General features: G+C 27.4%; 1 protein-coding gene across 2 annotated transcripts in view; it reads right to left on the reverse strand.

Moving 5' to 3' along the window:
• The window catches only part of LOC117174777 (ribosome biogenesis protein WDR12 homolog), a 13,396-nt gene extending 1,699 nt beyond the window's left edge, over window positions 1-11,697 (reverse strand). The window contains exons 1-8 of one of the 2 annotated variants that reach the window (XM_033364136.1): window positions 11,522-11,697; window positions 9,765-9,850; window positions 8,450-8,660; window positions 4,813-4,953; window positions 4,538-4,713; window positions 3,445-3,512; window positions 3,119-3,365; window positions 2,795-2,927 (exon numbers count right to left, since the gene is read on the reverse strand). In XM_033364136.1, the coding sequence (XP_033220027.1) occupies window positions 2,795-2,927; window positions 3,119-3,365; window positions 3,445-3,512; window positions 4,538-4,713; window positions 4,813-4,953; window positions 8,450-8,660; window positions 9,765-9,850; window positions 11,522-11,592 (1,133 nt within the window). In that variant the 5' untranslated portion in view covers window positions 11,593-11,697. Of the gene's footprint in view, window positions 1-2,794; window positions 2,928-3,118; window positions 3,366-3,444; window positions 3,513-4,537; window positions 4,714-4,812; window positions 4,954-8,449; window positions 8,661-9,764; window positions 9,851-11,036; window positions 11,149-11,521 lie in introns of those variants that run through there. The other variant, XM_033364145.1, reaches the window with a different exon arrangement.
• Between the last annotated feature and the right edge of the window lie 5,417 nt (window positions 11,698-17,114).

A 17,114-nucleotide genomic window follows, 5' to 3' on the forward strand; every position in this document is an offset into this window, starting at 1 on the left:
GTCACTTATTGATGTACGACCACGCTTAAATTCATTTACCCAGTTATAAACCGTTGCTAAGGCAGGGGCAGATGTGCCATGAACCGAGTCCAATTCATTTTTAATCTCATATGAAGTTAAACCCTATAAATGAAAATGTTTGATTACCGCTCTGAACTCGTTTTTTTTCCATTTTTCTTAACGAACAATTTTTTTTTCAATTGGTTATAAAAACACGTAAACTCAGAAGATGTGGACTGTGACTGCACCATATATCTAGTCGGGAGTGGTGCTGACTGCAAACAGATGATTTGGAGCGATTCGCGCGCCATCTGTTGATCATTCTAAGGACTTATTGAACTACCGTCGTAAATTCTATTTAAACCGCTTCAAATTTCTAACATTTCAATAAAAAACATTACTTTTTTAACAAGATAGATAAACTTTTAACCAAATAGGTACATTTTCAAGAAAATACACGAATCCTCAACCAAATAGTTTAATTTTCAACTAAAAAATATTAATTTTCATCCAAATAGTTGTATTTCGAAATAAAAAAGGATCAACTTTCAACCAAAAATAAAATGAAGAAATTTTCAGCTAAGAAAAATTAAATTGCATAACAAAAAAAAAACGAATTTACAACCAAGGTGATGAATCTTCAACTAAGACGATAAATCATCAATTGGAATAGATTAATTTCAAATAAAAAAAGATGAATTATTAACAAAAAAATGCACTTTCAATCAAGTAGTTTTATTTTCAAACATAAGGATGAATTTTTAACGAAAATGATGAATATTTAATTGGGACACTTAAATTTTCAAACGATAAGAGTAATTTTCTACAAAAAAGCCTATTTTCAACAAAACACATGAATTCTCAATCAAATATTTGAGTTTTTTTTTACAAAAAAACATATCAATTTTTAACCAACCAAGCAGTTGAATCTTGATCTAAAAAAGGAATAGATTAATTTAAAACAAAAAATCTGAACTTTTAACTAAAGTGATGAACCTTTAAGGGCATGTGATACTTAGAAAATTGTCGATTTGACCAGTATTAGGTTCCCCCGACCTTTTTCCTAGAATAATAAATATTTTGTCTTAAAAATTCGGGAAATGATAGCGAACATGCTAACCGACGTCCCCACACACTTTTTTTGTAGGTTAATTAAAAAAAGTTTTAATTTAGCAAAATGTAATTAATTTGCATAGCGCTTAGGAAATAGTATCGATTTTTTCAGTGTTCGATTCCTCGGCTTTTTTCCTAGGATAAGAAATATTTTGCCTTCAAAATCTGGGAAATGATAGCGAACATGCTAACGGACGTCCCCACACACTTTTTTGTGGTTTTTTTTATCAAAATTTTTTTGATTTTTCTAACAACGTGCGTTTATATTTCGAGGTTATGTGTGTTACAATTCACCCGAGCGTTACTTCCAAACTACACAATATTTTTGGTCGAAAACTTTGGACTTAAACATAAATATAGTAACTAATCTCCCGGAACTGACCTTGTTTGCAGGCAATAAAAAAAGTTTATTTCATAAATAATTTCCAGATTATCGGAAAGGCAGAGATGAAAAACGACGAAACCTCAAAATAATGCACATGCATAAAATTTTTATTTAGCACAATAAATTTTTTTGTTATTATCCCTCAAAAAAGAGTCCGGGGACGTCCGTTATGATATTTTATAGCATCTCCGAATTCAGTTTTTAAAAATTTTAATTTTTGTGGAAAAAAGCCGGGGAAACTGTGAGTATCACATGAACCCTTAAATGTAATAATTTACCTTTAAATCAATAAAAAATCATGTTTACCAAAAAATAAGAATTTTCTACTAAAAAAGATAACACATCAGTCAAAAAATGAATGGTTAAATTTTTATTTGAAAAAATTAATTTCAACCATGAAGATGAATTTCTAACTAAATTAATGGAATTTCCAACTGAAATAGTTAAATTTTCAGTTAAACAAAAAAAAACTAATTTTAAACGAAAAAAAATGCAACAAAATACTTAAAGTCTTGAATGGGATAGTCAAATTTTCAGTAATAAATTAATTTTCAGCCAAAGACTAAAAGAATGTTCCATAAAATAGCAAATTTTTCATGAAAGAGATTAATTTTTAATGAAAATTATTGTTCATCAACAAAAAAGTTAATTTTCTGCAAAAGAGTTTAACCTCCAAACAATGAATTAATTTTTCATTGTAAAAAAAATAAACTCTGAACGAAAAATGTAATAGTTGATATTTCAACAAAAAAAACCTTTGAATTTCTAATCAATAACAGTTGAAATCAACCAACAAAATACGACTTTTTAACATGAGTTTAATTTTCAACTAAGACAGCATTTTCAGTCAGAGAGAGAAGAACTTGCAAAAAACTGTTGAATTTGTATGCTAAAAGATAAATTTTCAACTAAGAAAATTAATTTTCTAACAACAGGAATGAATTTTTCAACACGCATGAATTTTTATCTACATACTTCAATTTTGAACTAAAAACGATACATTTTCAACTAAAAATAGAATAGTTAAATTTTTATTTAAAATAATAATTTTAAACCACAAAAAAACGATTTTTTAACAAAATAATTGAATACAGCAATATAAAGCTATTTTCATCAATTAAGAATTATTGTTATTCAATTTTATATATGCAAAAAATGAGCAAGCTCTCGAAAACATTCCCTGACTTTAAAAAAGATTCCCCGATAGTTCCAGATTTTTCACATATATAAAATTAAACCCCGATTCAAATATTCTGCATTTGAAGTAAAACGTATTAATGAATCAAATAACCTTACCTTCGCGTATCCCAAAGTTTAACGTTACTATCGTAGGCACCCGACATAAATAAATGTTCATCTGTGGTCGACCAGCAAACAGATTGAACCCATTGAACGTGAGAAGTGAACATTGCCTTTACTATTGCTCCATCTGAAAGCAATTAAGGCAAAAAATTTAACACAGATATGAAAATCACAATTCTTGAAGAAATAAGAAAATTCAAGTTTGACAAATTAAATAGGAAACAGATTATACTTGACAAATTTGATCAGGTTAATTTAAATGAAAGAATAATGAAGAATACGGAATACATTTTTAACATTACTTTTCGCAATAATCACCTTTTGATCTGGAATCATATAAACGGATATGCCTGTCGGCCGAAGCCGTTATAAGCGTGCGAGAAAGAGGAGAATAATCTACGTCAAAGAAACTTTTATTCCCCGCAATCTCCTGTTTTATTCCCCCAAGTTCTGAGTCCCAAAGTTTTAACGTGTGATCCCAAGATGACGTAACAATTTCCGTTTTGTCTGTCCAAACTACTCCACTCAAAGCTTCCTTGTGACCTTTCAATGTCCTTTTTGGAACCTGCAAATTTTAATTTTCTTCACAATTTCAATTCGGAATACTAAATTTGGTTATAAAGATCGATAATTCAAGAACTTACTTTCGTTTTGCCGTGGTCTTTCTTCATTCTCTTCGAGGCGGATTCTCCCTCTTCATCATCTTCGGCAGCTTGAAATTAAAAGTACTATTAACTTAATTCGGTGTCTACATAAGATAAGAATATTTCAAATTTACGTAATGTTTTATCTGTAATTGAAATCTCAATTAGACATTTTTAAATTTCATCTGTTAAGTAAGAATGTTTGTTAAAATTTCAATATTTTGATTAAATTAAAAATTGTGAAATAAAAATACATTTATCTTAATTTATCCAGACATAAAACTTTAATTTACATTACATAAGTATGCTTTAAATTAGAATTAGGCATTTCCCTTCAGATTTTGTATAATGAACATACGCGCATTGATTACAATAATGAAAGATGGTTCTATTTTAAAAGACGAAAGTTAAAATAAACTATTTCTGAATGGTTTTACTTTACAATACTTTCATTTGAATTGTTTAATTTTGAAAGCTTCAAGTGCTCTTAACGCTTTTCACAATATTCCAAAAATATATACCCCAGAGAGAAGTAAAAGACTAGTTTGGATTTAAAATTACCAAAATGGCAGCGGTTTTTCTGAAAACATAAAAATTCTTTTTTCTTACAATCGAATTTTCTACTTTTACTTGGAAACAATGAAATACATGACAGATACGGAAAAAATGTTAAGATAAAAGTTTGTATTTTTTAAAAAGTTCCATAAAAATGTCTCTTGTTCATTTGCGATATTTTTCATAGTTTACGAAAAAAAGAATTCTCCTTGCTGCAAAAGTTATTTAACATGCATCAAACTTACAAGATATCACAAAATTCAAATACGCATAACTTCACATACATTTTTTTTTTTGCAAATCGGAAAAATACGTATCGCCTAATTTCCTTTAAAAAACAACATTGCTTCCTCTCAGAAAGAATCTGAGATTTCAAGTGTAGAACCCTGCCTGATTTGAAATGGATTTGGTCTGACAAAAATCCAACATTTTGAAAGAAGTACAAACCAATTGAGCTTTATCCTTACAATTTATCAAAGTAACTAAAATTATTAGAATTATAAGAATTTAAAAAAATTACTAGACAAAAAATGCTTACTTGTAGACCAAATTTTGAGCATCGTGTCCCACGAACCAGTCGCCATTAATGTCCCAGTTTCATTAACTCCCACAGCCTCCAAACCTCTTTCATGTCCTTTACAAATGTGAATACAATCCACAGAATTACTCGTGATATTCCAATCCCATATTATCGCAGTTTGATCTTGAGAGGCGCTATCAAAAATAGTAAAAAAATAAAATACATTTAAAATGATATTTGAAAACGCAAAACAAATAAATAATAATTCATGTTGCAATTTTTGAAGTTATTACCTGACGAAGGAAGCATTTTCTTCATTTACGGATATCCAAGAGACCGCCTTAATGGGCGAAGTGTGACCAGGAATGATAAGAATATGTTTGCCTTTTGATGTCCAGATGTGAAGAGTATTGTCATAGCATCCAGTCAAAATCCTGAGAAATATTGTTTCAATTTCAGAGTTTGACAAGATTAGGCTATCCGTGGAGACAAAGTTTTAATCCGGATTCCAAAAGGATTGTTTGCTTCGCTCGCGAGTTTGAACGCGTCTAGGACGCGCTCGATTATGGGTTACGTCACGCTTCGCGCTTGAATGTTTATTCTTTGCATTTGGAATGCTTGAATGAAACTTTATTTTTAAAAAACTCTTTCAGATCTTTGAGCTTTAAGGTGCACATTCTCAGCGTGACACTCGCGCTCCGCAGTCCGCGCTCATTTTTGAAGGACATTTGTAAATTTATATTTTTTGAACCACCTTAAAATGAATACAATTCTACAATTCTTTTTTCATACATTTTTCTCGATCTTGCGTTGTTATGCTATGTAAGAATAGGATTTTTGTTTTCATATTAAGTTTTATGGATAAAGCAAAATATCCTAAGTCTTCTTTTAGATTTTTACATATCTCACGTCTTTTATCGTAATATTGGAATTTTCGATTTTCCGCATATTACTTACGATTAATGAAAACAAAATTACGAGTTCTATTGGAAGATGGTTCAGATATTTTATATGATTTTTCAAAAGCTTTGAAGACTTTTTTTATATTTTGCGTTGTTTGGTAATAAATTATTAAAAATTTGTATCTCTTTTTTTTGTGAATAACTTTTCGATCAATTTGTTTACGTACCTTTTTGTCGTTTTCCACAAATTCTTTATTTTTACTTTTAATGCCATTTTTATAATTAAAACGAAAACTACGGGTCATATTTAAAAGTGATTCATATCAAATTTTTAGCTCTTTTTCGGGTAAACAATTTATGTTAAATCATTTTTCCCTTAACTCCCACAAAACTTGTGTCGTTTTTCCACATATTTTTCATTTTCAATCTTATTTTACACGAAAAAAGTACGCGTCCTATCAAGAAGTGATAATTAACGAATTTGTAGATTTTTTGGTATCAACATTTTTATTCATTCATCTTTTTTCGTATCCTGCATAGTTTGACCACAAAATGGGATTTTTGTTTTTTATGTGCAATCAAAATTTGAATTTTCGATTCATTTTTCGCCTTTTCTAATACTATACATATCCGTACATAGAATTTTCAAATTCAGAAAAAAGTGATCTCTAAAAATGTCAAAATACGCTCACTTTTTGAATTTTTATCCAAAATGGCTAGTTAACGAACTAGTCCTTTCTTTTAGGACCTAAAAAAAGTGTGCCAAAGATGGATTTAATCATTTTTTTGAGAGTTATCGTGATCCGTTAAAAAACTGTGGTGTCAAATTTCGCACAATTCTAATACTTTCTCAATCATAAATTATAAGAATGTAAGAATGGTATCGAAACAGTCTTAATTCTTTGTGGCCAGAAATATCGTAATATTTCCCGCATTTTTAAAGCCATTTATAAAATACATTGCTTTAGAAGTTTTATGACTTTAGTTTACTCCGAATGGTTTCCATATTTAAAAAATTTAACTTTCGAAATAACGAGTGTCGTTCAGTGTTCTTGGGATCAATTTCTAAGAAAGTTTTCATAGATTTTGGAAATTTCTGAAATCTAGAATACTTTTTCCAAAATGTTAAGAGCAAGAAGTGCTTAACACGTTTAAATACTTTTACAACATGTGGACAAAAATTACCACCGTTTTTAAAGAGTTATCAAATTTTATGCTAATTGACCTTTAATATAGACACAATAACAAATATAATTTAATTAAATTTTATACTTAAATACATTTTCGCAGTAATAAGAATAATGTCAAGAAACATTGCATTTAAAAATTATTAGTTAAAATAATTTTTTCCTTAGTTTCTCGTATGTAAATTTTGCTTTGAAAAAGTTTTATGTTTCCGAAACTGGTTCAATTTTAAAAATAGAATCATTTCAACAATCACACTGTAGTGAAAACTAAATTTGCTAAAGAAAGATTGTGGTTGTATGATAATTATTGGATTTTTGTTGTATTGTTTGTACGTCTTTAATTAAACTGTACTGCATTTTTTTTATTTATATAATTTAAGGTTTTATCTTTGAAAATAATTTGTTTAAAATTTAATTTATATAAATTAGAAATGATCAAAATTGTTGTATTTTAGGTATTCTTCAAAGTGCACGTTATTCAACAAATGCTGTATTGTCATAATTTGGAGAAAAAAACAAACAAATATTGACATTCGGCACAGATAGTTTTAATTAGTTTCAATGCACGTGACCCTAAAGCGATTATAATAAACAAAAAAATTGTTATAAACAAATTATTTGCTGAAAGTGTGTTAGCTATAACTTTCAATAATTTTACGTTTTTTCAGTTATATTGCGAGAAGCTTGGATGGAGAAAATATCATTATGGAAACAAATGACATTTAAAATTATTCTTGTTAATATTGTAAAAAAATAGATTACTCAGGTATTTGTCAACCGAAAAACTAGTTTTTTTTCGATCTCAGACCTTTTAATTGGGAACTTCATAATAACTTCAACAAGATTCATAATAAGTTAATAAATTATATGATTTTTCAAACAAAATTAATAAACAAATGTTACTCTGCTAAAAGTAGGCGATGGAACGTCAAATAGAAGAAATAGCCACTTTTCGTCATTTAAAATTTTTTTAAATTTAATTAATTTAAAAATCGTGCTCGGAAATTCTCTGGAAAATATTATCAGCTGTTTTCTCAAATTTTTTAAGTCCAAACCAGTCAAGTTCTGTGAGCTGTATACTATTTTTAACCAAAAAAGTCATTTTTTTTGCCCTGGCGACGATGCCGCGAAAAGAAAAAAAAATGTTATAGCGGAAATAGATTAAAAGTCATGACATCTTAAAGTAATTGTTTAGCGTAGATGAAAATTGTACTACAAGTTGCAGTTCACATTTACATCGTCCTTTAGAGAATATATTGTGTAGGAAAAATATTGAACAAAATATTTTTGTGCACAATATTTTTAGAATATTTTCAGAATAAAATAATATTATTATTTACTTCTGTATAGGAGCATATTCTTTATAAAATATTTCATGTAGGAAAAATGAAACAGTATTAAATTCGATGTCGAAAATATTCTATGTAGAAGATATTTTGTGCATGTACAACGTTTGTTTCTTTACAATATTTTTCACATGTTTCTTATAACATAATGAAAATAAAAATTTACATATTATATCTTGTGCATTATAAAAACACAAAGCACAACAAATATGTAATTTTTATCAATACAACTTTAAATCATAAAATTGTTTTTAAACCGAGCGGAAACTTTTATTTACGAAAGTACTGATAAAAACGTAGATCTTTTATGAATTTAATTTGAATGAGATCTTAAGTAGTTTGTCGATTCTTCAAGTTTACGTATTACTATTTTTCAAGCTTTACAGCGTCATACAAAATGTATAAATGTCTTTAAGATTATCTGTTATGGAAAATTCATTTATTAAAAAAAAACCTTTGGATCACTGAAACTAAAATCAAGAAATAATTAATTACCATTTGCCGGAAACAGCAACAGCAGAAACCCAATCATCATGAATGAGACAATCTTGAGGTTCCGGTGGAGGATGTTTCTCAACATATTCTATATCCACTACCTGCTCGGTAGAGATTCCACGTTCTCCAATATGTTCTACCAGAGAACTGCGCAAAAACTCGGAGGAAATTAAGAAATCGAACTCGACCTCCTGCGTTACAAGATCCGATTCTGAAACAAAGATAATTTAAAACTTTTAAAATTAATTAAATTTTTTCCTGTTATTTAAATTTTGAAATTCTTCAGAAGTTTGAATCTAATTTTTTTTTTCACGTTCTAAATTAATAATGAAAAAAATCATTTTCAATTTTAAGATTCCCAATCTTTGAATATTTAAATCTAAAAAATATTGAATATTGAACAATTTTGGCTCAACAATTTTTAACTAGGTATTAAGGCTTCCAACGTGAAATACATACATTCGTACAAACTTAAAAACTATAATAATTAATTTTTAAACACGTTAAACTCAGGATTATTAAATCTTCAACCTTAAATTCGAAATTGAAGAACATAACATTATTTTTACTTGGTGGAAAAAACAAAAAGGAAAAGAACGAAATAGTGGAGAAGTGAACAAAATTTGCTTAAACAAGTGAAAATTAAAATGCATTCTGAAACAAAGATAATTTTAAACTTTTCTTTTTAAATTCCCGAATGCGATCTTCCTGTCATTTAAATTTACAAAATCTTCAAAAATCCTTCTAAATTTAAAGCAATTAAAATAAAACTATTTAAAATTAATTGTAAAAAAAGCATTAAGAGTAACACCACTATTAAGGCTTTTAATTTCAAACTGTCCAAGTTTGGGAGAATTAATTAAAAAATTTAAATTGCCAACTTTAAAATATTAGCACATGAAATTCTTTGTTTCGGAATTCTTTAGTTTGAAAGGTTTAGAATAACAAAATTTTAATGCGAAGATTTTAAATACGACAATGCAATAACATTTTTAAATCTTTAAGGAAACTTTACATTTTTGAATTTCAAGAGCTATCAATTTTACATTGTCTGGTTTATAAACTTTCAATATAAAGAATGAAATATTATAATGATAATAATAATAATTTAAAAATCTTCTTTTATAAACATTTTCAACTTTGGGATGTCCAATTTTTAAATATATTTGAATCTGAAAACTACTGAATTTTGAACAATTAAACATTAAATTATTTTTATTTGGCGGAACAAAACAAACATGAAAACAGAGAAAAATAGCAAGAAAGTGAAAAAAAAATCTTTCTAAACAAGTGAAACTTAACATTCATATTATACCTTTTAGCAACTCATTTACAAGAGCATTTAAATCACTGATGACGACTGTTGTTGGAACAGATAAGGGATAATTTGGAACCGCATACCTAAAAATTGAAATCATTGAAATCTAATAATTGAAAAATATATTACAGCACAAAACACCAAAATACAATCTAGTTTATGTTTTCTAAATTTTGAACCAACACTGTAAACAATTTTTACTGTAATTTTACCACGTTGAATGTGGGCTCGATTATTACCAACACGTAAGGTTGGGTATTCACGAAAGTCGGGAATATTTCAATCCGCCTTGTTTTTTTACCTTTAGGTTGTGAAATCGCCACTCGATGTTGTAAATTTACAAATGATTGTGAATTTATAGGTTATGGTAATTTTCCCAGATTAAGTGTATCAAATTTCCAGGTCGAGGAATTTTTTCCTTATATTTGACAATATTACAGGGCAGATTCAAAAAATTATTTTTTTATTTCGAAATTTTTTCTTCGCTAGATTTTGTTACTTTCGTTCAAAGTAAATATGAAAAGTTTGAAGTAAAGGCAAGTTTAACGATTTTAAAATATTAAGAAAGAAATAAACATAATTATAATTGTCAAAGTTTATTGCAATGTTGAAAAGACGAATGCGGTAGTATAACCTCAAAACAGAGACAACAATGGAATAACTTGGACAAGTACGATTATGCTGTTTTTTTCAATATGTTAAAATCGCTACACTCACCTTAACATACCCTTCTTCTGTTTTGAACGAAACTAACAAGTGCTCGTTTGGAAAAACATATCTTTAATCACGATTGGTGAAAATTTATGATGCAGAATTCTGAGGCTTGCTTCTACCATCTCTGGCAGACCTAGAGTTCTCTCGACGGGAGATTTAAAGTGCAATTTAAAATAAAATATTAATAAAAAAATCATTGTTAATAATGTAGGTCATATTAATTCTTAAGCGTGTGAAATTAAGATTTTTTTTTTAAACTAATTTAACAAGTAACGTAATTGTCGTTCAATATAGCGTAGAACATTTTTTAGTTGAAACTATTTTATTTTCAATTTAAAAAATATTTTTTTACTTCAATCTGTATTCAAAAAATATTTAAAAAGTAAACAATATATTTATTTTAAATATTTAATTCAGAAAAAAATTTTAATTAACTTGTAATTTTTTTCCACTTTCCACATTCTTGAGACTTGTGATTTTACAGTGTTGGAATTCTCTGCATGCCCATTGGATAATTTCCATTTCTTTTTGATAATTTTACGTTTACATTCTTACATATTACATATCGTATTGGATTTTCAAAAACTGTTGCGATTTTATTATTTTGGGAAATTCCCAACGTTGAATGTGGGCTCGATTATTACAAACGTCCAACGTAGGTTTATCACAGAATTTAGGTTATGTTACGATATGTAGCGTTGTAATTTTACAAGCATGTGTAGAATCCCTAATCTCAATGTGGAAAAGTGAACACGCTCAAACTGGTAATATTACCGAAAATTATATTCGTAAACATACAAATGCTTGTGAATGTCGTTTTCATTTTTTACAATGAATAAAAAAGAAAAGGTTTCCTAACCTATAAAAATCAGATTATAAATTTCAAACGAAACCTTATTCTTTTAATTGTAGTGGAATCGACTACGACAATTATACAACGGAAACTGTAAATAAATTGATTAGGCTTAATCTCAATAAATTGAAAAGATAAAAGAGTAACATAACCTAAGAAGAGTTCAAATTATTCTTGTGAAACTTACTTCTGCTCTTTTGTAACAAAGCGAATTTGCATTTGTGGTGTATCAGCACTGTCGGTACCGGTTGTCGTCATTTTTAATGTATTTTAATACGTTTTATTTTTTAAAAATAGGCAACAATTGCCACTTTTGTGTATGGTAAATGCCGTAAACCATGTGCACAGCAAATGGCGTGAAGATAGGCACACGATTTTGTCAAAAAAGATGGCTGATTATTTTGTGAGTTACACCAATATTAGAGTTTTAAGGACTTTAAGATTATTTTTCTAACCTACTTAGTTTATACGTTTTCAAAGTAATAATTAATTTCAAAACTCTAATGATCAACGCTTATTTATATATTAAAATATTACCCATCAGATGATTTTTTATACGTAATAATTGTAAAATAATAACGAATACGCTCTGTGATGAATCTTTTTAATATTGGCTATAGTGGTTATCTTACTGGCAGGAGTTTTTAAATTGAATATAAACTACGAAATAATTCCCCTAAATCAGATTATTAAGACATTTATTTAAAAATATTAGCCTTCCAAAAATGATAACTAATAAGAAATTGCTATAGATTTGAAATTTTTTCAGCAGTCTAAGAAAACTGTTTTTAAGAATACCATTAGGTATTTTTACTTCAACCATCAGCTAATTTCACTTCGTTAAAAGCTGAGGGGAAAACAATGGACGGAATGCATGAAACAAAACTTTATTTTTGTAATTAATAATAATTATCATTTTATTATTTCACTAAAAGGTCATTAGAAAATAATAATTATTTTTAAAATACACTTATACAGAAAAAGTGAGCTTTTACGAAAATATTAGCAAAATACGGCAAAAATGAACTGAATCCCATACATTTGGTCTCTTGTTTTGAACTTTTGAAATTGTGCTTGCGTCGCACCGACAACCCGATTGGTCACTGTTAGCGCGTTGGTTTTAAATTATATAATTAGTCAAATTTAATATTTATAATAAATAATGATTCAGAAATTCCCAAATAGAATTTTCTTGATCCTAAAATAAGATTTTGGAGTGACAGATACACAAAATTTGATATAAATGAAGAGGAGATAATGAATTCTGAGTTCAGAGAAATAAATCATTTTTGTTTATCCCAATGATTAATATCCTCTCTGCTGAATTTTTAAATTAAATTTTTTTCCCCGACGAGTTTACTCAAAATAAAATCACTAAAAGTACCAAAAATGAATTAAGAATAATTAATTACTGCAATGATAAATGTTATACCATAAATTTTTTTAATAACTTGGAGAAGATGTGAATTACAATTACTAATTAATTATTGTATAAATATTATAAAATACATAATATTGGATAGAACATAATCAAATCATATTTACACTATTAAAACTAATATTCTTGTCCTAAAACTAAAACTTCTTATTATCTTTTTATTAAAACTTTGAAACATTTAAAATGCTAAATTAAAGAAAAAAATTTTTTTTTCTGAAGTCAGAATTATTAAAGTCTTTTCATGAAAATGACATTACTTTTTCCTCTGTTACTCCAAAATTCTAGTTTAGGATTAAGAAATTACTTTGGATGCATTTTCCATTTATGAGAATCTCAGAATTTATTTTAATTATTAGAAAATTGAATTTTTTCGTTAACTTTTCGGTTGAATATTTAACTCTTTTCTTGAAAGTTTGTCTTTTTTATTTTAAAGTTTACCTGCTTCAGTAGAAATTAATTTCTCTTTTGATAAAAATGCAACTGTTTGGTTAAAAATTAAGCTGATATACTATTTTTGTGAAAACTTAACTATTTCGTAGAAAATTTATATTTTGGTGTTGAAAAATGAACTGAAATATTTTCTGGATGAAAATTCCTCTTATGAAAAAATTGGTTTTTTATTACAAATTCATCTGTTTTAGTACAAAATTGATCTTTTTTGGATAAAAATGCAACTATTTGGCAGAGAATTTAATTATTTTGTTAAAAATATATCCTCTTTGGTTAAAAATTCGTCTTTTTGGAATGAAAATTCAATTTTTTGTGTAGAAAATTATTTCTTGTTAAAAAATTCATAGATTGATCGTGAAAACTCGACTAAAATCTTTCTCAACAGAAAATTCAACTATTTTTTTTAATATATCTTTTTGATTTAAAACTTTATCTGTTATAGATAAAATTTCATTTTTGTATGAAGATACAACTTTTTGGTTAAAAAGCGTTCTTATTTGCTTGATAATTCAACTAATTTGTTTAAAACATTTAGTAGAATCGCCTTGTTAAGAAATCATTTTCTTTGTTAAAGATTTATATTTTAAGTTGAAAAGTTATCTCGTTGGTTAAAAGTTTAATTATCTTTTAATAAATGAATCTTTTTTTAATTGAAAATTAAATTACTTGGGTCAAAGTTAAACTACATTGTGAAATTTTTTTATTGAAGGCTTATGTCTGGTTGAAAATTTAACTGTTTAGTGGAAAATAATAATTTTTTTTTTAGAATTGATTTTTAAAAAAAATTGAACTTTTCCATTTTTTAAGATTTATATTTTTTCGTTAAAAATGCGCGTTTTTTTAAAATTACTTTTTAGTTTGAAATTTCCTTTTTTTGCGCCAAAATACATCAGTTTCGTGTAAAATTAATTTTTTGTTGAGCGGTGATATTTTTTGTTTGAAAATAGAATTTTTGTAAAGAAAATTTGTCTTCTGGTTTGAAGATTCAATAATTTAGATAAACTGTCATTTATTTTTTTGAGAAAAAAATCTTTATTTGTTGGAAATTCTTCTTTTTGGTTTTAACCCTCTAACGGTATACTCCGACCCAGCACACGTAAACGGTACACTGGTGCGAATCCGCTGCAGCTGTGTTTGCGTAAATGCCAAAAAAATGAAAAAACTTCGGGTGCGAATTCGCACCAGTGTACCGTTTGAGGGTTAAAACTCTTTTCTTTTGTTGTATAAATATCATTATTTATTTATTAAAATATAAATGATGACACTTTTTCATTGGCTATTTGTCTTTTTAGATTGAATATTGAACTATTTTGTTAAAAATTCAATTATTTTGTTGAAAATTCCAGTATTTTGTTAAAGAGTTATCTTTTAAAGTAGAAAAAACTTTTTTTTGTTTTAAATAAACTAAAACATTTGAAAATTTTAAATTTGTATATGAAACACTGTAATTCTTGAATACGTATGAGCTAGAAAATAATGTATATTCAACCGCTGATATAACCTGAACAATGAAAATATTGTTAAAAAATCATTAATTCTCTTAAATTCTGTCATATTCTCGATTATAAAACCTGAACTTAAATTCTCGGGAATTTAAGAACTCTACCCTCAGCAATCTACGAAGTGAAGTTAGCTAGTAATTGAAGTGAAAATACCTAATTTACAAAAATAGAAAGATTTCTGCTATTTTAGAAAAGAGCTTTCGTATTTAATTAGTCATTAATTAAATCATTTGAATAATATTAATGAATGCGTATTCATTTTAAGAAAGCAGGGTTCCTTTATTAATAAGAAAATAAGAACAATTTTTAAACTTACTGACAGGACAAAAGAACGTCCAGCGATTCGTATAGGAACAAAATTGAAGGTCTTTTCCAGGTAGTCTGGGATCCGAAGAGGAGAGTGAGCATCCATTTTAGGTCCTGATGATTTGATGATTAACTCTTGTGCAGAATGTTCTACTGATTCCGAATATATCGGGTGCACATAGCGAATTCCGGGTCGTTTTGTTGTTATTTGACAGTCTATGTGTTTAGATTAAAAATATTATATCTCTGAAAATTATTAAAGTTTTAAAAATATTTTTTTATATTCATTTAAACAAGTGTGATATGCACAAATTTGATTGATAGTGTATGTTGATTTCATTGACAGTTTTCGAGAAAAACAATAAAATAGCTTTTTAATGAAAAAGCCATTTCTACAGTACATTTTTTATCATTTCACAATTTTTTTTCTGGAATCATATAGAGCTAGCTAAGACACAGATAATTTGTTTTTCAATTCTTTTTAAATTAGGCTATTGATTTATAAAATTCTAGTAAGTAGGATGTTTGCGCGGGTGCGCTTGTGCGTGAGGTTGCGGATCAGATTGAAAAAATGCCGCTTCCGAGCCCCTCTCGTTGCCTATCCATTCAATGCTTTTACAAACCCTCGTACACACAGACGTGAAAACTTTATATTTATTTAGAATTTTGTCAAAACTAAACTAATTGCCTAATTGAAAAAATTTCAAAACCAATTGTATTTCTCTTAGTTAGTTCTGTATGATTCCAAAAAAAAAATGGTTAAATGATAAAAAATGTACTGTAGAAATAGTTTTTTATTAAAATGCTATTTTATTTTTTTTCTCGAAAACTATCAATTAAATCAACATACACTGCTGACAAAATTTGTGCATATCACACTGCTTTAAATGAATATGGAAAAATATTTTCAAAACTTTAATAATTTTCAGAGATATGACATTTTTCACCTGAACACATAAAATGTCAACAACAAAACGGACTCAGAATTCGCTATGTACACCCGATATATTCGGAATCAGGAGAATATTCTAAACAAGAATCAATCATCAAATCATCAGGACCTAAAATGGATGCTCAAGTGCTCTTGGATCCCAGACTAAGGTTAAGAAATCAAGTTTTTCCAGGTCTCATTTTTTAAAAATCAAATGACCCTTTGTTATATATGTAAAAGATGAAACATTACATTTTTATATTGATCAGCAATTTCTAAAGAAAGTAGAATCACAAATAAACAAATTCATAATTTTTACCGAACATAAGTCGTCTTTGTGAAATATTTTGTGGTAATTTTTAAATCTTTATATCTCTGTGAACTCTTTAAAAACTGTTGTAAAGTCATTAAAATCCTTGAATTCTTAGAAAACTTTCTAAAAAATTTTCCCAAATATTTCTTTTCAAATTTATTGAAACCTTTGAAATGTTCTGAAAATTTTGTAATTCTTGAAATTTTTCGAAATCAATATAAACTCATTGAAATACTTGTGAAATCATTCCTACATGTTTTGTATTTATTTGAAATCACTGGAACTCGTTTAAAATGTTTTGTATTTTGGCATACTGTACCCTTTTCGAAATCTTTAAAATTCTTGAAATATTTTAAGAATTTGGGAATGATTTAAAATTTTTTGAAATCTGGTATACTGTATCGTTTCTAAAATTCTTGTATTTATTTGAAATCCTCGTGGAAATATTTTAAATCTTCATGAAATATTTCTTTAACCTTTGTTTGGGAAATATTTTGTGTTAATTTGAAATCATTGAAATCTTTTCAAATTTATTGAAACCTTTTGAAATTGTCTAAAATCTTTGAAGTCTGATATAATGTACACTTTTTGAAATCTTTAAAATTCTTCAAATTTTTTAAAATCTTTATAAATTCTTTCCAATATTTTTGAACTCTTTTGTATTCATTTAAAATCATTAAAAAGTTTGAAATATTTTTGCAATCGTTTAAAATATTTGACATCTGATATACTGTACTCTTTTTGACATACGAGGGTGGATTGATAAGTTTCCGGCCTGACCAAGAGATGGCGCCACTAGGCCTACCTTGAGGTGGCGTTCTATAGTACCATCCTTAGATA

This window comes from Belonocnema kinseyi, chromosome 1 (genome assembly GCF_010883055.1).
Source record: "Belonocnema kinseyi isolate 2016_QV_RU_SX_M_011 chromosome 1, B_treatae_v1, whole genome shotgun sequence".
Lineage (NCBI taxonomy): Eukaryota > Metazoa > Arthropoda > Insecta > Hymenoptera > Cynipidae > Belonocnema > Belonocnema kinseyi.